General features: G+C 40.8%; 1 protein-coding gene across 11 annotated transcripts in view; it reads left to right on the top strand.

Annotated features, from left to right (window-relative positions):
* DNAH14 (dynein axonemal heavy chain 14) overlaps window positions 1-24,953 on the top strand; it is a 133,047-nt gene extending 108,094 nt beyond the window's left edge. For 6 of the 11 annotated variants that reach the window (XM_081000069.1, XM_081000072.1, XM_081000073.1 and 3 more), the window contains 18 exons: window positions 255-499; window positions 1,244-1,683; window positions 1,776-1,971; window positions 3,573-3,782; window positions 4,846-4,943; window positions 6,757-6,916; window positions 8,304-8,514; window positions 10,199-10,301; window positions 10,682-10,909; window positions 12,247-12,444; window positions 14,718-14,917; window positions 15,333-15,508; window positions 16,327-16,523; window positions 17,909-18,021; window positions 19,270-19,403; window positions 22,113-22,270; window positions 23,866-24,012; window positions 24,628-24,953. In XM_081000069.1, the coding sequence (XP_080856195.1) occupies window positions 255-499; window positions 1,244-1,683; window positions 1,776-1,971; window positions 3,573-3,782; window positions 4,846-4,943; window positions 6,757-6,916; window positions 8,304-8,514; window positions 10,199-10,301; window positions 10,682-10,909; window positions 12,247-12,444; window positions 14,718-14,917; window positions 15,333-15,508; window positions 16,327-16,523; window positions 17,909-18,021; window positions 19,270-19,403; window positions 22,113-22,270; window positions 23,866-24,012; window positions 24,628-24,840 (3,427 nt within the window). In that variant the 3' untranslated portion in view covers window positions 24,841-24,953. Of the gene's footprint in view, window positions 1-254; window positions 500-1,243; window positions 1,684-1,775; window positions 1,972-3,572; window positions 3,789-4,845; window positions 4,944-6,756; window positions 6,918-8,303; window positions 8,515-10,198; window positions 10,302-10,681; window positions 10,910-12,246; window positions 12,445-14,717; window positions 14,918-15,332; window positions 15,509-16,326; window positions 16,524-17,908; window positions 18,022-19,269; window positions 19,404-22,112; window positions 22,271-23,865; window positions 24,013-24,627 lie in introns of those variants that run through there. The other 5 variants (XM_081000071.1, XM_081000075.1, XR_013984497.1 and 2 more) reach the window with 5 other exon arrangements.
* The last annotated feature ends 397 nt before the right edge of the window (window positions 24,954-25,350 follow it).

The raw sequence follows: 25,350 nt of genomic DNA, 5'->3' as shown, positions 1-25,350 counted from the left end.
CAGTGCCCTTCCACTGTTCGGATTCCGTTCTTAGACCGAGGTAAAGTTCTCAAACTGGGACACTCCTTCTGGTTTTGCGGAGTTCGTAAACCGAATCATTCGTATTAAGGACTGTTCTTAAACCAAGGTACCACTATATAATTTTTTACTTATGTAAATTGAAACTAACTATATTTTAAATTAGCTATATTTGTTTGACTCAGCTATGTCTTTACTTGCCTCACACCTGATGTTATTGTTAATTATTGTTTCAGATTATACTTGACAACACAAAAACCCAACCCCCATTTTCTGCCAGCAATATGCAGTATTGTGACAATGATAAATTTCACTGTAACATTTGAAGGTTTGCAAGATCAGCTTTTATCTGCTGTTCTAATTAAGGAGAAACCAGAGGTTGAACACCGGCGTTGTGAGTTGCTAGAAAGCATATCTGCTGACCTAATAACACTTCGTGAACTGGAACAGAAGTCACTTAGGCTTCTCCAAAAAACAGATGGTAATGAAAAATGTACAGAAATCCTTGAAATGTCATCCATATGTTTTGAACAAATTATAGGCACCTGTAACTAAATAAGTTACAAATTAAATGAATTGTTTTTTATATGAAATGACATGGATAAGGTAATCTGCAACGATTTCCGTGTGTCAGGCAGAGGTTAGAATGTTAGTTTGGATGTTCTGGTTCAGATTCCCACGCATCTATGAAGCTCTCAACCTAATCTATCTCATGGGTCTAAAACAGTGCTCTGTTTAGTTACTTGTATAAATTGCTGTGCAAATTAAATTGTAAACCATTCTAATTGTAATTAAAGGACCACCTCTCACACAAACCTGGCCAAATACTGAAATCAACCCAGAGGCCCTCTTCCAACCCCTCCTGCCTTTAGATATTAGGGCAGTAGTAACTAGCAACAAATTTGGACCTTTTGTTCTTGCCCAGGCCTTGTCATCTGTGTTCAGTTTAATCTGATAGTTGTATTGTTCTGATTTGCTAAATTTAATTTAATTGATGTTCTTGTTCACCCTGCTTATTATTGTTATGGATTTTACTTTAGCCATACTGGGAGATACTGTAACTAAAGGGCAGCATAAAAGTTCCTTGTTTCTTTTACTAGATTTATCCACAATTACAGTCCAGTTTATTAAAATTTTTTTTACAGAAGAGTGGATATTTAATCAATAATGCATTATTTGATTTATTTCTACACCACAAATGAAGTAAACTTCCTTTAAATTGTAGGACATATTCTAGATGATGGAGACCTTATTGACAATTTGCAAAGATCTAAAATTACCTCAACAGAAATTTTTGAGCGTGTTGAAGCATCTGCAGCAACAGAAGTTAAAATAGAGGCACTGCGTGAAAGCTATCTTCCTATTGCAACTCATGGCGCCATCCTCTACTTTGTAGTATCAGATCTTTCTCATATCAACTATATGTATCAGTTTCCCCTGGAGTGGTTTCATAAGATCTTTGAAGACTCTGTAGAGTACATACTCAAAGTAAAAATTGGGGTTTCGTTGAGTGCCCCAGGAATTTTTAAGCCTCGGTCAGTTTTTAGGACTCAATCAGAGAAACTTCCCGCCAGAGAAGATGAGAACGAAATAGAGAGTATCGCAGTCAATTTCCAAGGACATATTAATGCTATAATAGAGAAATTAACAAAAAATGTTTATAAGGTGTGTACCTGAATTTATTACACAAATGATTTTTGGCTAATACTAGTATCTGTAAAATATAATGTGTTTTTATTAAATTTCTTATTCAACAGAGAGTTTCTTCAGCTCTGTTCAGTGAGAATCAGCTATGCTTTGCTTTTCTGATGTGCACAGCAATTATGAAAAATAAGTATGATGGAAATCTATTTACTAACAAGCTTGGATTTATACCAGAGAATCAGTGGAACTTCTTCCTTCAGTCTAGCATAATGGCAAATATTATGGACACGCAGGACTCTGAGACTACTGGTAAAGAAGGCCACATTCAGTAAATGTATAGGTCAAATTGTACTCTCAGGCACCTCTCAGAAATAGACTTGCCATTTCTAAAACAGCTCCTTTTACTTGCAGAAAAGACACATCAGTGGAAACTCCCAATAGGAGATAATTGATATATGCTGTTTCCCCTGCAGTCCCCAGCACCGCCCCCATTATGTTTGGAGGGTCCTCTAATCCTTCAGAGTACCTTTTCAGGGAGCACAAAACGGCAAATCGCCACTTATACCCCTTCTTCAAATAGAACTTCCCACAGGCAGCTTCTGCCCACGGGTAGCCTGAGTCCAGTGCAATATCTTTAAAATTTCCATTGTTCCCTCACATTAGAGATTCTTTAGATCTGTTATACTACAAACACAGATTTTTTTTTCCTGTCTCTACAAGTGAGAATGAAATTTGGCAATGATGGAAACTGAAAAATCTAAGAAAAAAAATCTGTTTTTCATTTTTTAAAGATGTACTAATTAGGCATGCCCTTTTCTAATTTCTAAACTCAAGTAAAGGCACTTCAATGGGTAGAACTGTAGAGATGGAAGGTCCCAAAGGGTCACTTGGTCCAACCTCCTGCAGTGCAGAAATCATGGACTTGTGGGGATGGAAGAAACACTTGGGCCCCAGGTTATGGGTGCCCAGCACACACTGTGATGTGACGTCATGATGTCATGTACCCCATGGCCTCAGAACCTGAGTTCCGGTTCGAAGTCTTGTAAGGCCTTGGAGAGCATACCTGAGGTTTCACAATGCCTCAGATGTGACTTCTGGTGCTTTGCGAGGCACCAGAAGTTGTGTCAGGGGCCCTGCGGTGTGGGTGCTGAGCACCCAGAACAAACTTTTTGAGGATGCTTGAGTCCCCAGGACCCCCTATACTTGGCACTCCTGCCATCCGTGAACTAAAAAACAACAGTTAGAGGACCATAGGACAAGCTACCAAAAAAGTAGTTGTGGACCTCCTCCAATATATTGAGCTATCGTTAATTCCTTGCACAAATCTCACATAGAGATTAGATTATATCTGGTATTTATTAAGCATTCATTCTGATGTGCTTGTGGATGTTTCCCCACCCCATTGATCTTTCATTGATCCTAACACCAAAAAGTCTGCTTCTTTTTAAAGAAATTGTCGTACTAGGCTGATAGAGTGATTTAATCCACTTTAATTGTGAAAACCTAAATTTCCAGGTATGAATCCTTCCTTCAAAATACAGACAGTCTGGAGACACATGTAGACATGTATTTTATGAATAGTTATAAAGATTTGGGGTGAATTACTAAGGAACTATTGCACTTAAATTCTGAATTTAACAAGTGTTAGAATCTTCCCTATTGTGATGTAGTTTTTGACAAAAGTTCAAACAAAGTGGAAGTAATATCAATGGAATACTGTTATATTGTGTATGGCCAATTTCTGAGTAGAAACAAATTCCTCTAGGGCTGCAATCCTATACCCATTTATCTGAGAGCAGGCCTGATTGAAATCCATTGAACTTAAATCTAAGGCATTCCAGGACTGCAAATCTCAAAAGTAGATATGTACACTAATTAAATGTATAATATAATTATTATTCCTCAATTAGGTTCACGTGCATTCAAGAAAACTCCTCCACTCCATTGGATTACTGACATGATGTGGAAAGAATGCAGGTACATGAGCACTCACATGCCAGCATTCAGCCTGTTGTGTGATTCCCTTTCAACAAATTCTCAGCAATGGAGAGCTTTTCTAAATAGTCAGAATGTATATTATTTGATCAGTACAAGCTATAGACCAGTGTCACCAAGGCAAGGTAAGTGTTGATGTAAAACTATGTGTTGATTTTCAGCATGCCTTTCTAACCTATTGTTGAAAACACTCCCTGTGTCCCCAAACCATGAAAAATTGAAGAAGCAATGCTCCTGGGGTTAGTTTCCTTTGGATGAGAGAGCATTGGAAATTTGCACCTGACAACTTAGCATCGCAATCCATGCATCTGATGTAGTGAGACTCCAGTCCACAAAAGGCTTTTATAATGTTGCATGCCACCCCAATCTCTTGAGTGGTGTGAGATTCCAGGGGTTTCTGGCGTTTACCTGGGGTTCATGTTTCCTTTGGAATAGGGTTACATCAGAGATTGTGATGTCTTTATTTACACATATATACAACCTGAGCCTCCAGTGGAGGAGTCAACAGTATTAGAGTCTTGCTTGCCTTGGATTCAGACAGAAATCAAGCATCGCTCTGACCCTCTGGCTTCCCAGCCAGTTGTTTCTACTCCTCTCTTCAAGAACAATAGCTATTCTACAGTTCTATTGTTGTGAACAGAGATTTACAACTCTGACAAATATGAAAGATCAGAGAAGAGAAAGGCTTATTCGTGTAGATGATTTGAGAGTTTGTCTCAAATTAGACCTAATATAAATGAGATTACCCAGCTAAAGCAAGCTCACACCTCTCACTGAGTTTGTATACATAAGGTACATATGTAAGAGGCTCGTTTATAATTATATTTGGAGAATGTTTCATGTTTTTCTGTAGCTGCATTGTTTGATACTTTCTGGATGTCCCATGGTCATATTATAAGGTAGTTGTACTCTATGTTATAAATCAAGTACTGCTAAGAGTTGTCTCTTTTTGTTTTCCAGTGTATTTCTTACCAATTTACAAATTGGTGTGGTATGAGCAAATTTTTATTCTGAAAGTGTAGCTCAGGGAAACGTTTGAGAACTACCACACTTCACTTTTATCCTGGCAGTTATGTTATTCAATTATATTGCTGTATAAAAGTTACAAATCCGTTGCAACATTTTTATATGGTTTCAACTGTTTCAAAGTTTCAGTAATGTTGTAAATTACTATTTAATCTCTTACAGACCCAAAATTAGAAGTACTGAGAGAAAGTGATGAGCAGGAGAGTGGACCTTTAATTTTCCCTTGGGATAAACTTTCTGCATTCGAAAGACTTATTTTGGTAAGTAAAATCAAGTGGGAAGTATTCAACTAAATTCTTGCTAGCACAATGGGATTTTATTCCACCACCACCCACCCACTATTTCCAAATCTCCTCTGAAACACCCCAGAACAGATTTGGTAGGAGGAATGGGGGAGAAGAGGTGGAGAACATTTTATTACACAAGAAGAAATCTATGTGCTGACAGATCATTCACTTTAGTGATACATTGAATACAACTTGGTATCTTTTGGGAGGATTTCAATATTGTGCTATAGCAAATGCTCCATCAGTGCAAGGATTTCTCCTTGCTCAACAGAATGTTTCCCCCCTCCTTCCACATGCTGTTCTGGGGGTTCACATGTCTCCCTCAGAGCCGTTTGGGAGGTGCACAAGGAAGGAGAAGGGGGGCAAGTTCAATTGCACTAGGAGATGTCTTTGCACAGGTTTCATCTTTAAAAGATTGCAGTGTTAGAGATAAGTCAAGTAAGATGTGACATGATATAAGTTTATAAAACTATGCATGCCATGGAGAAAGTGGATAGGAAAAAGTTTTTTCTCCCTCTCGTGTAACATTAGAACTTGTGAACATCCAATGAAGCTAAATTTTGGAAGTTTCAAGACAGATAAAATAAAGTACTTGTTCACACAGTGTACAGTGGTACAGTTAGTGTACATAAATAAATGTCAGTGTCCAAAATTACTAATATTTTTAGCCAAAATCAAGTACAGTGGTACCTCAGGTTACATACGTTTCAGGTTACATATGCTTCAGCTTACAGACTCCACTAACCCAGAAATAGTACCTTGGGTTAAGAACTTTGCTTCAGGATGAGAACAGAAATTGTGGCGTGGCAGCAGCAGGAGGCCCCATTAGCTAAAGTGTTGCTTCAGGTTAAGAACAGTTTCAGGTTAAGAACGAACCTCCAGAACGAATTAAGTACTTAACCTGAGGTACCACTGTATAGTTAAACTATGGAACTTGCTCCCATGGGAGGCAATGATGGCCTCCAGCTTGGATGACTTTAAAAGAAGATTCAACAAATTCATGCGGGAGAGGCCTATTGATGCCTATTAGCCAAGATGGCTATGCTCTACCTCAACAGTCAGAGGCCAGGGTTGTGATGCTTCTGAATACAGTGGATCTTCGGTTGTCGAAAACTTAATCAGTCGAACAATTCAGAACCCGAACAACGACAACCCGGAAGTGAATGCTTCTGTTTTCAAACACGCCTCGAAAGTCGAATGGCTTCTGAGGTGTGTTTCTCCATTTTTAAAAAGGGATTTGCCGACTGGCAATTGCGCCTCGGCTGTTGAACGTTTCGGAAGTCGAACAGTCTTCTGGAACAGATTACATTCGACAACCGAGGTTCCACTGTACCAGTTGCTGAAAGCCACAGGAGGGGAGAATGTTATTGTGTTCAGATCTTCTTGCAGGTTTCCCACAGGCATCTGGTCACCGCTGTGAGAGCAGGATACCAGACTAGATGGCCCAATGGCCTGATCCCGCAGGTTGCTCCTATGTTTATATGTTGCAGTACTTGTTAGTGGAATCTAGTCAGTAGGGATCACTTTATATTTAGCTTCTGCTTGCAAATATTTTGAGCTTTTGAGGGCACAAATTCCCTCACAGCAATTAAGGAAGTGATAGTTTTAAGGAATTCAGATGCAATCCTGTCACAGTTAAGCACATTTAAGTTGCATGTATTTCAACGGGAGAGAGAGATACATGTGCTGTGCTTTCACAATGAACTCAATGGAATTTAAAGGTGCTTCACTTTGCTGAATCATATCTTTCATGAATTCAGTGATATTATCATATTTTTTTTAATAGATAAAAGTTCTTCGGTTAGAAAGCTTAACTAGTGCAGTACATACATTTGTAGCTGAGAAATTGGGGAATTACTATCTTCAGATTGGAGGAATTAATTTGAAAGCAGTATATGAAGAAGAATCTAATGCCATAACTCCAATAATTCTCATTCATACTCAAGGTGAGCATTTATAAAGGATGAGTATGCAAAACCTGCTTTATGAATTAGGGTACAATCCGAATGCCCCCCCCCCCATGTGGCTTTGCAGAGTAGCAGGGTTGCCAATACATTCACAGGCTTGCCACACACAAAGACTGCAGTGGAAGAAGGGGAGGACAATCTGGCCAAATCTGGACCCAAACACTTCACCAGCTTCAGTCTGACACAGTACTCAGACCTGATGCCTTCACATTATGGCAGTAAGATACACTTGAGATCCAGCAGATCCTGGGGCAGTTCAGCCCTACTCTCAGAACACTGCACCCACTTGCAAATTTAGTGGCCAGTGGGAGCCCAGCTAAACTGGGAGAGTTGGGCAGAGGGTCACTTCTACCTAATCCAACCCCCTCGCCAGTCCTGTAAAAGGGGGTGGGTTTGATTGCTTTGCCCTTCACTATATTTATATGAGTATACCATGCGCTGCTGACCCTGCTTGCTCCACTTGGCAACCCTGCCAACCCCTTTGCCAACCACCTTACTTGACACCTGGCCAATCTCTGCTCCCTTTATACCTGAGCAAACTCTTCTCTCTTTACACCTCACCCAACCCCCCCCCCACACAGTTCACCCCAGACCCCAGCCCATTTAAAGGAGGGAGAGGTGCTTCAGATAGTGGTTTGCCAAAGTGCCTCCCCGCTCCATTAAATAGCTCACCTTGGCCACCTGCTGCCCACACTGCTTGCTTGCTCTCTCCCTTGCCTGCCTGCTATTCTGTTGTCAAGCTGGAGCTTGTGTGGCTGCCTGTTGATGGCCATGCAAACTGCAGCATGACAACTGCCTTACATTTTTATGTATATAGGAATATAACATAGGAAGAAAATATATGGCCCAATCTAATTGGTGCTAGTTGTTAATAGTCAATTGAAAGTAATAAAATTTAATACAGTCGCTTAGCTGGTTTGGGTATGTTAGTGTAAAGTGTATAACAATGGCATAAATTGTATTGAAAAGTTTATTTGTTTTATAGATGGCCCATGCCTCTGCGTTACCCTACTTAGTTTCTACAGCAGAATCATGTTCATGTTTACACAGATATTTCCCACTGAGGTCTATTATTTCCAAGTAAGTGTGCACCGTAAATTTGTGCACAACAGCCTGAAAATAATAGTAGGCAAACACAAAAAAGAGATGCCAAATTATTTCCCCCCTTTAAAACCATCTAGTCATTTCATTCCTGTGGCATCGTGTTAATGATGCAATATAGAATACTATGTTAGGTCTGCTCATTCTTCTGTAGAGCAGCATACATTTTACATAAAGTATTACCGTATATGCACACCTTTTCATTGACCCAATATAATAGGTTTCTGGATGTGGAAATAAAACAGTTATTATGTATGCTACACAGGTGTAGATATTGCAGCTCTCTTTCTACGCCTTGCCCAGGAAATAAAAGGAAGTACACAACATGTGAAAATGATATCTCTGGGACGTGGTCAAGGGAGCAAAGCTGAAGATTTGATATATAAATCAAGCATACTGCAGGGACAGTGGGTATTCCTCCAGAACTGTCATCTTGCAGCATCATTTATGCCCAGACTCTGCAAAATTGTTGAATCGTAAGTGTTTTCCCCTAGCATTTATTTGTATATGCAGTTTTGTTCAGATGAGTGAGGACCAGAGTAGGCTGGCATTACTGCACCATTTGCCTTGTAGGAATCAAATATAGTTTTTTATTTATTATTATTACCTTTGATTTATTAATTGCCTTCTCATTCTCAACCACTTTCTGAACTCCCTGCTTTCCTGACCATTGGGTATGCTGGCTGAAGCTGATAGGAGTCCAAGTCTTAACAACATCTGGACAGCCATAGGTTGCTCATTCCTGTTCTGCAGCTATTCACCAGTTCTTTTGAGCTGGCCCGAAGCTGAATTAAATTACTGCTAGGGAATTATGCTGACTATCACTCAATTAATAGGGAGTAGTCTATATTGAACAATTTTCTCCACTTAGCTCAAGGATCTAAGATGGATGGCTTTAAAAAGAGATCGCACAAATTCATGGAAGAAAATGCTATAAATTAGCTATATATTACCTCCCTTATCAGAAGTAGTAGGTCTCTGAATACCAGTTCCTGGGAATATGAGTGGGAGGTGCTATAGCACTCATGTCTTGCTTGTTGACTTCCTATCTGGTTGGTTTGTGTGAGAACAGAATTCAAAACAAGATAAACTTTTGGTCTGATTGAGAAGTGTTACTCTTACACAGGGATGGAAGGATCTGTCAATTTTTGTTTTCTCAGTTTCTCATTTTTCCACTTTTAAATTCAGTTCTCCACATTTCTGAAGCAATTTACAATTTAAAAAAGCACACTTCATGAACATTTACCAGCATTTTAATTCTGCATTTAATTCTCTTCATAAACACATTTCTATGGATTCTGACTTTAGAGTAACATGATAGAGAGAAATAGCACCAGTGGTTAACAGTTACTAAGAAATTTCATATTTGGAATGCAGTTCCCTATAGGGAAGACTATATTCTGTCAGTGTTTATCTTATTACAATGTTCTCTATCCCTCATTACTATTAAATTTTACACTGTCACAGTTGTTTGGAAAATCACACAAAAATACTGTTGCTGTCCCCATGTTAAGCAGGCAGTTTAACTTCAAACTTAAGGCTTCCTAAACAGTTTCCTACCTCAGAATGTGATGGTATGAAGAGAATCAATGTTGTTAGTTTTTGTGACCTGGCCCTCGGAGTCGAAGGTTGGAGTACTAGATGCTTGACTAGGTGGAGAGATTCACCTACACTGTATTCAAGATGTTTTTTCACTGGTGGAGTAGCAACAGTTTTGTGTAATGGTCTCCCTGCTGAAATGCAAGAGGCCCCATCAATATTGACATTGTGCCAGCTCTTGAAGACAACCTGTTTAGACAAGCATTCTCCTGATCCCTTGACCTGATCCTCCTGTTGTAACCTTTTTAATGCTGTTTTAACTGTTACACTCTTTTAATGGGATGTATTTTTATAATTGGTTTTACATTTGTAAACCACTCCGAAGCCATTTTGGCAAATAAGCAATATATAAATTTATTATAATAAAAATAAGTAGTAGTAATTATATATATGTAAGGGGATTGTGAGATACAGTTGCTTTTGTAGGTATGTGTACAGTTGTTGTTATACCACTTCTTGTAAAGATGAATTCTTGGTTAAATAATATTGAACGCCGTGCAGTACAACTTCATAGTCTGTTTTTAGACAGTGGTGGTGTTACAAAATTTGTTCTATCTACAGATTTACTCGATCACAGACAAATATAGACCCTCAGTTTAGACTCTGGTTAAGTTCAACGCCAGATCCATCTTTCCCTATACCTATCTTGCGCAAGGGCCTTAAGGTAAGATTTAAAGTAATCCCTTCAATTAGAGGGGATGGTTCAGATGCCTTGAGGTGAATAATTCAAACAACCAGTTGGCCTGCACACCTGAATGGCTGTGTTACATAAGCTGCCTTGTGGTTATGGGAAGGTAGAGTACTTTAAAAGCAAATTAACCAACATCTTGGTAGAAGATTTATACACTGTTGATTTCACTGGGACTTGAATATACCTCTCTCAGAATTACATCCAGCTAAAGGAAAGTCCAGCTGCTTTCAGAGGACTTCCATGTAATGAAATGTATTTACAATAATCTTTCAGTGATTCACTAGAAGGTAATATATTTATTTTGCTGAAGTCTGCTTGTTTTTTTCATAAACCGTCCTGCATATTTTCTAAAGATTGTAATAGAACCTCCACATGGACTAAAGGGAACACTTCTTCAAACATTTGGAGTAAGTGGTACTGAAATAGTAACGGAAGCTGTATTCAACACCACCACCTGTGGGCCATCATGGAAAAGGTTGCTGTTCAGTCTGTGCTTCTTCAGTGCTGTAGTTCATGAAAGAAAGAAATATGGAGCTTTGGGCTGGAACATTCCATATGAATTTAATTCTTCAGATTTAGAGGTAAGAGGAAGTCTTGCAGATCTAAATAAAAGCATGGTTGTAAATACAGTAGTATCATCTTGAAATAATACCAATTATAACCATAAATTCCAAACTGCGTCTAGTAGTGCTTCCACTCCTCCATGAATCTAGCAGATACAGAAGCAAGGAACTGCCAAGGCATACCCACTATTCACAAAGAAATGAAAATTTAATTATTTTTTTTAAATTAATACTAATGTGTACTTAATAAGTACCAGCTTAAACAATGGAAACAAAATACCAAATTTCTGCTGTAGTGATAACCAAGTGTATAGATACAGTCATTTCTGTCTGTTTTTATCTTGAACCAGATGCACTAACCAAAATTGACAAAAACAGATTAAAGTTTCTTCATCTTCCTGTCCTAGAGAATTAGATGTTGCTCACCTAGTGTTATGGGCTTAAACTCCTCAGTCAGCTCACTGTAATTATCCTTCTCCTCCTTGCTTGCACATTACAAAAGCATCCCGTCACCCCCATGGATCTCTCTCCATAGAAGGTGGTGAGCGGAGCTCAGGTGGAGACAGAGCTATAAGAGAAAGGCACAGGCAAAAGAAAAAGGCCAATATTGGTCTACAGTTTTTGCCTGCATCTGTCTCTGAAAGTGGTGGTGAGATGATTTGCCCCTCCTCCTCCCCACTTGCCGCTGCTGTTGGAGCCAGTCACTCCATCACCACAATCCAGAGACAGACACAAGCAGAAGCTGAAAATCCATTCTAGGTCCTTTCCAAACCTTTAAATCTTCATCTGTGTGCTTCTTGCCTCCTCCCTCTTCCTCCCCCAACCCCAGTTGCCTGTAAGTTGTACTCTTTACACTCCTCATTGCCATGATCCCCAGTTTTTTAAAAAAAACTTTAGGGAATGCCTGGGCACACCCCTTGGACACCCCTATGACAAGACCCAGCCACAAAGGACACTAAATACATGTCTTGTTTACAATACCAGCAAAAGGACTAGTGAATGAAGCATTTACACCTAGAAGTGCTTCATGTAGTCTGATACGTCAGAAAATTATAATAGTTTGGGCATGCCTTGTGTGGCTTTTATATATTTTTTCCTTTAAGCAATACACCCTCATTCTATGTCTTTAATTATTCTTTAAATTCATCTCCGTTTCAAAAAATAGTTCATCATATGGTACAGATAGTTACACCTCAGGACACGCAAGTCCAAAGCTCTCCTGGGGGGCAGAGCTAGTCGCATCATTCTTTGGATCATAGTGCTTGTCTCTGTAAAAAAGGAAATGTAATGACAAGACATAACCACAGCAATAATGCTACAATAGAAAATACCTTTCTTCAAATTTTCTTCCCAAGATTTCGATCCAGGTGCTGGAGATTCTTCTTGGGAATCAAAAGAAGATTCCTTGGGAAGCACTGCGTTATATGACTGGCGAAGTAACATATGGAGGCCGTGTAACTGACAATTGGGATCGTCGGTGCATTCTTAACATTTTGGATAATTTCTATAACCCTTCTGTATTGCAGGAGGACTTTGCTTACACTACTGATTGGGTAGGGGAAGCCATTTATTTTTTCATTATTTTACAGCACTTTAACAACCTGTACATTGTTATATAAAGGGTTGGTTCAGCCCTAACAGGAAATCATGGTTTCCTACTACTGTATGTGCATGCACCATAGCAAGACTTAGGATCACATTCTACCCTCCCTTCTCACCTGTGTTCCTCTTTTGCATGCAAAAGGAGGAGATTAAAAACTTTCTGTTGTGATTTTAAACTGACCACAGTTCTCTGTTATAAAACTGTAGTCAAAAAGGGTCTAAGTGCCAGATGTGATGCTCTTACTTTGGCTGTTTTGTACATTTCGGTCCAAAAGACTTGTTTTGCATGGACAGCTCTGCACTGCAGAGACATCGCTCACCTACGAGCATCTTAATGCCTCTGTCTCTCTCTAGACTGGAACCCAATATACACTGCCAAGAGGAGAGAAAGGCAGAACTAGCCATGGAAAAACTGTTATCTGGACTCAGGGAACTCTGTGTCAGGAGCTTGTCCTACTCTCGAGTAGGACCCTGGCAGAGACACATGCCCGACTGACATGTTCCCTTCCTCCTGGTCGATCATTCGGGAGCTTCAAAAGCTTTCTTCTGCCCGAACATCACAGCAACTGATGCCAACAGACATCGACACAATCAGGGATCCACAGAGTCTTCGCAGCTTGTGTAACAGACCTCAGCAACTCAGTGTTTTGGCTTATCTACTTTATTTACAAATAAACACACACAGAGCACTGCAACTCTCTCTCTAGCATCAGACAGCAAAGAGAAAAAACAAAGGACAATAGTCCCACTTCACGGAACACAGTAACACAAACATCCTGTTTCTGTCACTTCCCACTCTGTGGAGTCAAAGCATACACCGTCATGTGATAGACAAAAATCCCATGACTGCAATCATGGAGCAGGAATTCTAACACTGGCTGGTTAGAGCATATGAGAGTTTAAATGACCAGTCAGGCTCAAACCATGGCTTCAGAACCTTGTTTCTTCTATTAGAGTGAATTCCCTGAGTTCAGACATATTTGATAACCAGGGACAGCCCAGGACGTCTTTCCACTAGAGTCAAAACCCCCAGTGTTGTCCCCCACCTCCTGCCCCCCCCACCTGGCGACTGGCACTTGCTTGCTGCCTCCTGCTCCTCAACCCCAGAGGTGTGCTCATGGATGGTGGTTGAATGCTCCTCTACTCATCCCTGGGCTGCCCTGAAGAGGGTGAGCAGAAGGAAGGTGGTGGCCCAAGGGCAAGTAGAAGAGTGTGCCACTGCAGCCATTAGGGCCAAGGAGCACCTAGCAGCAGTAAGCGCCTGGCAGTGGCAAGTACTGAGTGCCAGGTTCCTGGTGGCAAGAGGCAGGAAGTGGCAGTGGGGGGTGCCTGTTCCAGTTGTGAGAGGGGGTGCATGATGGTGTGGGGAGTGGTGGCACTATTGCTGGCAGTGAAGCGGCTGGAGGTGCAGCAGCAGCACCTCCCCAATGAAACACTGGTTTGTCTTGCCACTTTGGGTGGCAGCTCCTACCTCACCATCTCCCAAAGCACATACATCCTGCCTGTGCAACGTGCTGCCATCTGCCTTATTGCAGGGCAGATTCGAGGGGAAACCATACGTGGAATGAGTCTGCCACTGCGGCTTGATGGAGGTAGAAACTGTCTCTCATGTCTTGTTACACTGCCGTATTTATCACTCCTGTTATACAAAAATCTGCAAATGAGTTCGAACTTCAATGTCTAAAACTCCTGGTAGAAGACAAGGAACTAGAGATTACGCTAAGGGTGGCCAAATTCTGTGCAACTGTCATAAAACTTAGGGAACAAGCTGTACTACCAAAATGATTAAGGTTTTAAATGATAATTTTAGGTTATATTTTAGTGATCAAGATTTAATATATTTTTAAACTGCCGCTATATCTGAATTGTCTCTGTTATACCCAATTGCAATTCAATATATTCCTGTTGTATTTTATGATTTTCCTGATATTGTAAGTGACCTGGATCTGGTCTGTGACCATAATAATAAAATTCTATTCTATTCTATCCTGTGAAAGTTCATAGGCCTATACTAGGAAATAAATATCCTTCAGAATATACTTGACATTCCTACCGATGCAATGTTCCCTAGCTTTGTGAGAAAACTTATTTTGTATGGATCTATTCTTGAAGGTGAATTCTGATCTACCTTGAACAATGGCTCTATTTGGTTTCTAGTGTTCTCCTGTGAGGATGTGGGCTGAAGACATTAGTAGATGAAAAGCATTTTTCATTGGTTTTGCAGGTATATCAACCCATATCTGAAAAAGATACTTTGAAAGACTGCAGAGCCTATCTACGATCTCTTCCGGAGAGCGATTCTCCAGAACTCTTTGGAATGCATCATTGCGCAGAAAGAGCATACCTAAAGTCTCAAGCACAGTTATTTATTGAGTCAGTTGCCAGGACTCAACCAGCAATGACTACAGACACTCTCATCATCAGGTCACTCTTTGTAGATTTCTTCTTCTGTTTCTGGAATATGACCACAAACTAACAGAGTTAAGCATGCTTAAGTCCCCTAACCTCACACAGAACAGAGAAGAGAAAAGATCCCATTACTGACTCCGCTCGTTGCAGCTTCTCACCTCTTCTAATTTCCTTTTGTTGTTCATTTTCCCAACACCTTCTCGGAGTTACATGTGGGATTGACAACATAAACATGAGAATATTAGCATTAACCAATTTTTGCATATGTACTGTAATATGCAAAATCAGGTGCACTACCCCACAAAGTATGCCTAGGATTATTTATTTGACAACGAACAATGAGCAACATGCAGTGAATCAAGGGGGGCATTAACTTGATTGATAATGATTGATAACTCTAAGACATTGGGTGTTTATCTGTTTGTTCTAGTGGCAGAAAGACTCCAGATGAAATAGTATTGGAAATAGCAGCTGACATTCAAATTAGGCTACCACTGACTGTAGAAGTTATGGGACAGACACCTGAAACTGAACCCAAAGAAAAAGTTACATTTGAAAGCTTCAAGTCAGGCTCAGTTTGGGCTGCACTTGCAAAGGTTGCAAAAGGTCAGAACTTTGATTCACATAATATAAAATTAAATTTATCTTTATCTTTATCTTGCAAGAAGGAATATACGTATATATAGTTCTGGTCTGTTTATTATTGTTGAGAATACATAATGAGGAATAAAATCAATAAATAATGATAAAATATATAGCACTCCAACATCTAAGATTAGGTGATTTCTCCTAATTAGCAATTTGATGCTGAGTGTTGGCAGTGAGTATTCTTACATGGAAGCAGGAGGAATTTATGGCATTGTGTCACAGCTGGAATATCTTGGAACTAAATGCATAAGAATTAGTCCAGAATTTGCTCAGGGGTGTGTGTCTGTAGGCAAACACCTTCTCTCTTGGTTAAACCTTTTAACAACTATGTTTCTAGCTACTTTTAATTGATGTGCTTTATTGAATATGCTGTTAATTTATTGCTTTATTACTGTGGTTAATGACACTTATTTTATGTTGACTGTTTGATATTTTTCAGTGTTTTTGCTTGTCTTTAAGTTTTTGTAATTTTAAAACTTTAATAATAATTTTGCGATTCTTTAGCTTTGTGTTTCTTGTTGTATGCTGCTTTTAGAGGACTTGTCTGGAAAGGTCCCCTAAAAATGTTTTAAATAAGTAAATACTGTAAGTTGGTACTGACCAATATGCCAGAAGCAGAAGATCCAAATAGTGTCCCCTCTCTAAGAAAAAATATAATATTTGTATATTATTGACAGTTTTCTGCCTTTTAGTAGTGCCCCAAATATTCAGCTTGAAGCAGCTAACTTGCTCTACTTATCAGTGAGATAACCAGTGGGTCTTATTTTCTATTGTAGGTCCTAGTTCTTTTATGAGTTCAACTTTGCTAAATGTCTTGCATCAGGAGATTAAAAGGTATAATCATTTATTATCCATAATAATGCAGTCATTACATGGACTTCAACAAGGTATCAAAGGCGAGATTATCTTTACCACAGCACTAGAAGAGCTTTATAATTCAGTATTGAAAAACAAAGTTCCTGAACTGTGGCAGGTAGGTGAACAGTTTCTCTGTGAATCAAAAAATAAACTTTTAGGATGAGATTATGGACTTAGCTACATTGGCCCCCAAAAAGCACTTTATATGTGTTCAGTTACAGATGGGTAGCCGTGTTGGTCTGCCATAGTCGAAGTAAAAAATTCTTTCCTGTAGCACCTTAAAGACCAACTAAGTTAGTTCTTGGTATAAGCTTTCGTGTGCATGCACACTTCTTCAGATACACAGTGTATCTGAAGAAGTGTGCATGCACACGAAAGCTTATACCAAGAACTAACTTAGTTGGTCTTTAAGGTGCTACAGGAAAGAATTTTTTACTTTATATGTGTTGTATGTGCATTATAGCACTACAACACAAGATGGCGCTGTGGAGTTTCCTTTTTGCCAACCTGATTTCTCATACAAATTTTACAATGCGTTTAACTGAAACACTGCTTTGATGTGTCTACTTCCAGCCCCAGTTGTGGCTGTCCACCTGCAGAACAGACTTTTGCTCACCAAATGTGATTTCCCCTTCTTTGCTTCCCCATTGCAGTCTCTGCATGTCCACCAAAGAAAACCAGAAAGGAGATACTATATCTCAACCCTAGATTGTGATTTGTTTCACTGTAACTAACTACATTCACTAGCTAGCCTCAAATCATGGTTTGTTGTTGTATTAGTTATCATGGTTTATTCAAGTGAAACAAACCAGTTTGCCTGTCTGCAGGGATCTTACCTGTTATCCAAGAATTCTCCAAGATTATAGATAGAGGCTCTGAGATCACATCCTTAAGTTTTTTTAATCAGCCTTATTTTTTTAGTAACTTAGAGAGTCTCTGTTTTCAAGTCATAGAACCGCCTTAAAGTCCAGAATGCATGTCTGACTACACTCAGCTTTACCTTGCCTCTGTATCATGAAACCCGAGGACATGATTACTTCATCACAAGGTTCCCAGTATTTCTACTTTGTTAATCAGTTCCTCTCTGTTGGTGAGGATCAGGTCCAAGACAGCTGATCCCCCTTAGTCCTGATACCACAATTCCCTAGCAGTTCACAAAACCAGAATGGAATCCTGGCAGTAATTCTTAACATCTTCAGAATCTCAGCAGTCTATTTTTATTTTTCTCTTTAAAAGTGGGTTTCTAGCCTCCATAGTAAAAAAAACTGCTTGAGTGGACAATGTCTTTTAAATCACATAAAGTTGTTTCTTTCCATACTATTTCCAGCTGCCAGGGGTTGAGTAGGGTTTCCATGTCCTGTATAGTGTGTGGGGTTTTTTGCATGCATCTGCTCAGAGATTACACAACTCTTTTACCTGAGTGGGAAGAATGAATGATCAATTTTATTTTTGTAAATTTTAAAAACATGATATTGTGCTTTTTCTGCTATTACGTAACAGCAACATTCCTATAAATCACTTAAACCTCTGGGATCCTGGATTGATGACCTTGTTTTACGAGTGACTTTCTTTTCCATGTGGGCTAAACAAGTTATCACCTTTATGGAATCAAGGTAAAATGAAAAATATCAGAACAGTAAAGATTCTGGTGAAGTATATAAAGAAATGGCTTTGGCAAGAGTAGAGTTAAAATGCCACGGTTAACATACATTGGAATTGCAAATTTTCTGATACCTACTATAGAAATCCGGAAACAAATTATGAACATGACATATCCAGTGCAGGCAAATTCCTATTTTGAACCTGATACGTATGTGGGATCTGCAGCAAAGTGTTGGCATTTGGACTGCTCCTGTTCAAGTTCTCAGCCACTCCCTTCCATTCCCTTTCCCTTCCATATTTTCTATTTTTCCTGTAAAAGTCAGTTGGCATTCTATGTCCGTAGTTCTTGGATCAGTAGTGGGGTGCAGGAGGCCCCTCTTTGGGTCTTTCTCTCTAAAGCTTTTTTCTTTTGTAGCTCTGTAAACCTTGGGCACTACTGCTGCTTCACAAATAACTGCCTCCATTCAGAGCTGTGCTGTAACTTCTGAATCTTCCCCAGACCTGCCTTTTTCTTTAATAATCAATTCATCCTTCTGGATGATGGGCACATGTGGAAAGGGAGAAAGAACCACCTCTACTGTTATGTATACTTGTTGTTCTCATTCCATTTTTCATTCCTCGGAAAGGCCGTTGTTTGGATAATGAATGGCATTCTTCACAGGTTAATGCCTTCAGCTGGAAGGAATTGGTGGGATCTACTGAAGCCTTGCGGCTCGTCTCACCAGACTGAACCAGCTTGCAGTTTACAGTATTTGTTTATTTACTGAATTTGTATTCCGCCCGTCTGAAGATCCCAGGGTCATTCACAGAATAAAATCACAAAGTACATAATAAAAACAAGAACAAACCAAGCCAATAACCCCCCTCCCAGAAACACATATACAAGAATATAGTCTGTTAATCAGCCAAATTAATGTGACCTCTCCCATTATTTTAAACTACCCCCCCTGCAGTGTTCCTCCCTATGCTCCTATGCCATAGCCACTGCTGTTGGGCAGTTTGCCTTCCCTTTTGCTCTTAGCCCTGAAAATCTAGGAATGTGATGTGGTACTAGAAATCCCCCAATGGGGGCTGCATGATGACACTCTTATATTTACTCTTACATGTGTATGAATTGTACTTTTATAGTGGTTATGCCTTTGGCTAGTGCAGATTGTCATTATTGTATTGTATAATTGACCATTTAAAACTATAATTAATATATATATCCACTTAGTCAAGAGTAGAATTGTCTACTTCTAAACTTATCATTCTTAAAGGCATCAGTATTTAGTGGTACTTCAGAAGCTAACCAAAACAACTATGCAACCTGGTGAGAAACTTGACCCCTTTGATGGCAGCTCTCAGGCACACCCCAGCTGCTTTTGGCTTCCAGCTTTCTTCTTTCCACAAGGTACATAATTTCATGGACAGTTACTATTTTCAGCAGCGTGTAGATAAGGAGTGGGGAACTGTGGTTGCCTACCAGGTCATTGTTAGGGGTTAGCATAGCAGGGGCTGAGTCTTTTGTCTCTTCTAGACCTGTCAGCAGCCTTCGACATGGTTGATCACGAACTCTTGGACCACCGCCTTGCCGACGTGGGGATCCAGGGCACAGTCCTTCAATGGCTGCGCTCGTTTCTCTCCGGTCGGGGACAGAGGGTGGCGCTTGGGGGGGAATTGTCATCCCGCCACTCCTTGGTGTGTGGAGTGCCTCAGGGTGCGATACTCTCCCCGATGCTTTTTAACATCTTTATGCGCCCCCTCGCCCAGCTTGTCTGGAGTTTTGGGCTGGGTTGCCATCAGTATGCCGATGACACCCAACTCTATCTGTTGATGGACGGCCATCCTGACTCGGCCCCAGACACACTGACCAGATGTTTGGAAGCTGTGGCTGGATGGTTACGTGGAAGCCGGTTGAAGTTAAATCCTTCGAAGACAGAGGTCCTCTGGCTGGGACGGGACGATATGGGATTGAGGGGGCAACTTCCATCTCTTGCGGGGGTGCAATTAGTGCCAGCACCGTCCGTTAAGAGTTTGGGTGTAATCTTCGATACCTCCCTCTCTATGGAGGCGCAGATTACAGCTATAACAAAGGCGGCATTTTTTCATCTCCGCCAAGCTAAGCAGTTGGCCCCTTATCTTTCTCGCCCTGACCTAGCCACTGTGATCCACGCGACGGTCACCTCCAGACTGGATTATTGTAACTCGCTCTACGTGGGGCTGCCCTTGAGACTGACCCAGAAACTCCAGCGGGTGCAGAATGCCGCGGCGAGACTCCTTATGGGGTCTTCGCTGCAAGATCACATTCATCCGGTACTATACCAGCTGCACTGGCTCCCGGTGGAGTACAGGATCAGGTTTAAGGTGCTGGTTTTAACCTTTAAAGCCCTATACGGCCTAGGACCCTCGTACCTACGGGACCGCCTCTCCTGGTATGCCCCACAGAGGAACCTACGGTCTGCAAATAAAAACATCCTGAAGGTCCCAGGCCTCAGAGAGGTTAGGCTGGCCTCAACTAGAGCCAGGGCTTTCTCGGCTGCGGCTCCAATCTGGTGGAACGCTCTGTCACAAGAGACTAGGGCCCTGCGGGACCTGACATCTTTCCGCAAGGCCTGCAAGACAGAGTTGTTCCACCAGGCCTTTGGTCAGGGCCCAGCCTGACTCCCTCCTCTGGCAACCTGCACAGAACTTTGCTTAACGGTTGCCATTAAATTGATTTTAATTAATTTTTATAATGAAATGTTTTAGAATGTTGGATTATTTGATTGTTTGATTATTTGTTTGTTGTTAGCCGCCCTGAGCCTGGCTTTGGCTGGGGAGGGCGGGATATAAATAAAATTTATTATTATTATTATTATTATTGTGCCAGGCCCCAGATTTCATGTCCCTTCCCTTTTTCCAAAACTTTTTTATTTTTAATAAGGAAGTCCTCATAGGGTGGCTTGGTGCACTGCAAAGTGCAGTGCCAGTGAGGCCCCAGCCACTTGCCAGCTTAATTTGCTTTCCAGTTAAGGCACAGATTTTATTGATCTGTGGTGCTGGGTAGCATATGTGAACCATTTTGGCTGGTGACAGGAAGCCATCAACAAGACAAAGATTATCTGCTGGGTGCAGAGGGGTGGAGCCCCACCCTGGGCAGTTAGCAAAAGAGAATAGAGTGGGGAGGGAGGAGTTTCAGAATTGCAGTGGGCTCATGTAAGCAAGAGGGAAAATAGTTTTGTTTCGGGGAATGTGGATTGACAGTTTGAACCCAACATAGCAGCCAAGAGAGAAACAGGACCCTTCTAGAATGTAAACTGGAAGTCCCCACACCCAGTCCTTAGCTCAGGTTGTATATATGTGTAAATAAACCATTTACAGGCAACCCCTGTTTTAGGCATGACCAATATGCAGTGCCAAACCCAGAACCAGGGGTGCCAACTTGAATAAAATATTGTGGGGGCCCAGGTAAGCTCTGCCCCATATAATTGGTCACATGACATAGTGCACACACTCCATTTGAATGGGATTGCCCATCAATTTTGTGGGGACCCTGCCCCCTCAACTATGTGGGCCGAAGCCCCCGTGGCCCCTAGGAGGGGGCTCTTATGCCCAGAACTGACCCGGAAGTGTAATAAAAGACTTCACTAAAAGGGCGGGGCAGGGTGAGGCGAAGGCAGAATGGGGTGTTTCAGTTACACAATTTCACGCAAGCATGCAGTGACCAGGAACACAAGCCCTGCACAAATCGGGGCTTGCCTATATCATAAGGCCCCATAGTCTACTCTGTGCCTTATTGTCCAACATAGACCCTGGTAAGTAGGCCCGGTACCCCTGGAGTCTCGCACCACTCAAGATTGGGGTGGAGTGCAACAATATGTTTAAACGTTTGTACAAAACATATTGCAATGCTGAAAAGGGTTCAGAAAAGGGCAACCAAGATGATCAAAGGTTTGGAGCAACTTCCCTATGAAGAAAGATTACATTTGGGGCTTTTTAGTTTAAGAAAAAGAGTAAGAGGACATGAAAGGTGTGCATAAAGTTATGCATAGTGTGAGGGGAAAGTGGATAAAGTTTTTTTTTTCCTTTTTAGTCAACTAAAGCTGACTAAAGCCTAGTCTCACACCTCTTATTCCTGCAGGATTTCTGACTGCAGTTCTTCAGAATTACGCTCGGCATAAAGAATTGCCAGTGGATTCTCTTCATTTTATCCACAAAGTTCTTCCATTCGTTCAGGATGAAGATCAGAGTCTTAGATTTTTCAGCGCAAAAGAAGCTATAATAAACAAAGCATTTAAGGTAAGAAAATAAGAGCACATGTAGCATAATAGTTAATGAGCTTTGAGCTGGATGATTGATCTAAGTCACTGTTATGGCCTTATACAATTTTTTAAAAAAAATACTGAGAAAATGTATGTGATATGTTCTGATCATATTGGGAAGATACTATTGAAGAGTGTCTGGAACACATTTCTGAAACAACATGGAGAAGAAAATCCTATGGGGGAAAGTTGCAGGGGCAGGGTGGGGTGTGAATTCCCTTCCAATTCTGCAGTGCCAAAGTATTTTCCTTCTGAAGCACATTTACTTCATTTCCAAAGGAGAAGGAACCACTTTCTGCAAGTCTCAAATGACTTCCTGCCAGGACTCAGTAATTCTACACACACACACAAATTCGAGCATCAAGAGACACTTTACTTAAGTTCAAATTCTGTTGGGCCAGGCTCCTCCTGCCTGTTTAAAAAGTACTAGAACACCTTATGCAGGTGAGGGGGAGGGAGGTGGTAGCCAGCAGTGTGCTATCCTGATGTTGCTGGACTACAACTCCCATTATTTTCTGCCGGCATGGCCAATGGCCAGGGATGGTGAAAACTGTAGTCCTGCAGCACTTTGAGGGCATCACACCGACTACTCTTGAGCTTCAGCCATGCTTAGCATCATATAGGAAGACCAACTTACTGTGTTGCCTATCAGTTAAAATGTAATTTACAGGTTATCACTGAATGTAGATGTGAAGGATGGTGTCGCGGAGGCTGAATAGTGGTTATTCTACCTCTGTAAAGGATTGCTTCACTAATTGCTGAATGCATGAAAAATTGATACATAACAATGCCTTTTCCATTGGGTTGATAGTGATTTTGTTTGACCAACATAGTACAGTCATACCTTGGATCCCGAATGCCTTGCTATTCAAACGTTTTGGCTCCCAAATGCTGCAAACCCAAACCCAAATTGTTTGTAACCAATCAGAAGCTGCTCTTCAATTTCCAAATGTTTTGGAAATAGAAAGGACTTCCGGAACAGATTCTGTTCAACTTCCGAGGTATGACTGTAGTACTGACCCACCTGCCAATGCTGCCTGTAGGTCAGGTGCCTCTCAGGATAACACCATGACAGCTAGGTCAAGCTCCCTATCTTAAAACATTTATATCATGTTGTTGTTGTTGTTTAGTCGTATCCGACTCTTCGTGACTCCATGGACCAGAGCACGCCAGGCACTCCTGTCTTCCGCTGCCTCCCACAGTTTGGACAAACTCATGTTCGTAGCTTTGAGAACACTGTCCAGCCATCTCGTTCTTGTCGTCCCCTTCTTCTTGTGCCCTCAGTCTTTCCCAACATCAGGGTCTTTTCCAGAGAGTCTTCTCTTCTCATGAGGTGGCCAAAGTACTGGAGTCTCAGCTTCAGGATCTGTCCTTCCAGTGAGCACTCAGGGCTGATTTCCTTAAGAATGGATAGGTTTGATCTTCTTGCAGTCTATGGAACTCTCAAGAGTCTCCTCCAGCACCATAATAGCTGGTCATAAATTTTGAAGGTTTCGTGGAGTCTGGTGGACTAAAAACGAACAAGAAAACCCTATCATACGACATTCATCTATCATTTTTGTTGACTTTCAGGAATCTTCTCGGTGTGAAATTGGAGTTATAGTTTGTGGCTTATACATAGATGGTGCTTGCTGGAATCCCACTACAAAGACATTGGAAGAGCCTGAGCTTCACCAGAGATTTTATCCACTACCAGACATACATTTTCTACCAAAAAAGGTGATTTAAATAAAATGTACATTCTGTGTTATAACAAAAGTTCAGGGTGGCAACAGGTAACGCTAATGATACAAATTTTGCAAGTTGGGAGCAGCTATATAATCTTGCATTTATACCTGAAATGATAAAACATTTGATTTCATTGTATCATTTTACTACATTATGCACTCCTTTTCTGACCCACTCCCTTATTCTGACCCCAAGTTTCAACCTGTAAAGTGTTTTTGTCCATGCTGCATGTGCCTGGTGTTATGGCAGTTGTGGTGCATCTGGCTGGCTGTTCTGAATCTATGACGAATTAACAGTGTGCCGTGCTTGTGCAAACAATTGTCAGGCTACTCGTGTAGAAAAAAGCCCACCCACCGCTCCATCACCAGATGGGTGCTGAAGGTAGAGGCTCATACTAACATCTAGAACTCTTCCCCCTTAAAAGAGGAGACAGATACGTAACATTTGCCTATGTTGTGCTGTGCTTTCCTGCTTCGCATATTGGTTGCATACACATACTGTATATTGTATGTTTTCCATGCTACTCTTTCATATTGCTCTCATATACAGTCTATTTAAAAGATTGGTGTTATGTATTATTAATTCATCAACACTTTTCTTTTGAAGATGGCCTCCCATGCAAGACCCCATTGTCTAGAGGAGGAAGAAGTCTGGCTACTTTATGAATGTCCACTATACAGGACACCTGAAAGATCAGGAACACTGTCCTCTACAGGTATATCAACTAATTTTATAACAGTAGTTAACCTACCAAGTCTTATAGCACCCAGCCACTGGATAACAAGAGGTGTTGCACTGTTATGCCAACTAGATGACTGAGAAAATTAAAAAAATAATTACCCCTTAAACTTTGATACTCTTCAGACTGTTGGACCACTTGAGGTTTTGGTAAACTGATGCTTAAGAATAAACAGTATTTATTGTAGTTTTCATTATGATTTATCTTCTCTTTATTTAATTAAACTTATTTGTGTTTAGTCGGATGTGTGTCAAGCTAGCCATGTGGTAATTTGGACTTCCTCAGCTCCAGTAAGAAACTTCTAGTGCTCACTTACGCAGTATTGTTTCTAATAGTGACCAGCCCAATGCTGCTGAGGGCATTAAAGTGATTGCCACTGTCTTGAATCAGAATTGTACAGTTGGAAGAGACCCTGAAGATCATCTAGTCCAACCCCCTGCAATGCAGGAATATGCAGCTGCCCCATATGGGGATCAAACCTGCACCTTTGGCATTAACAGCACCATGCTCTAACCAACTGAGCCATCCAAATCTGTAGCATGCCTACTGAACAAAAAGTATGAGTCATTTCTCTTGCTCTGCACTTTTTA

Source organism: Podarcis pityusensis, assembly GCF_964106645.2.
Source record: "Podarcis pityusensis genome assembly, chromosome: 3".
NCBI lineage: Eukaryota > Metazoa > Chordata > Lepidosauria > Squamata > Lacertidae > Podarcis > Podarcis pityusensis.
Note: the sequence above shows the minus strand (reverse complement) of the source record. Positions and strands in the feature narration are given on the sequence as shown.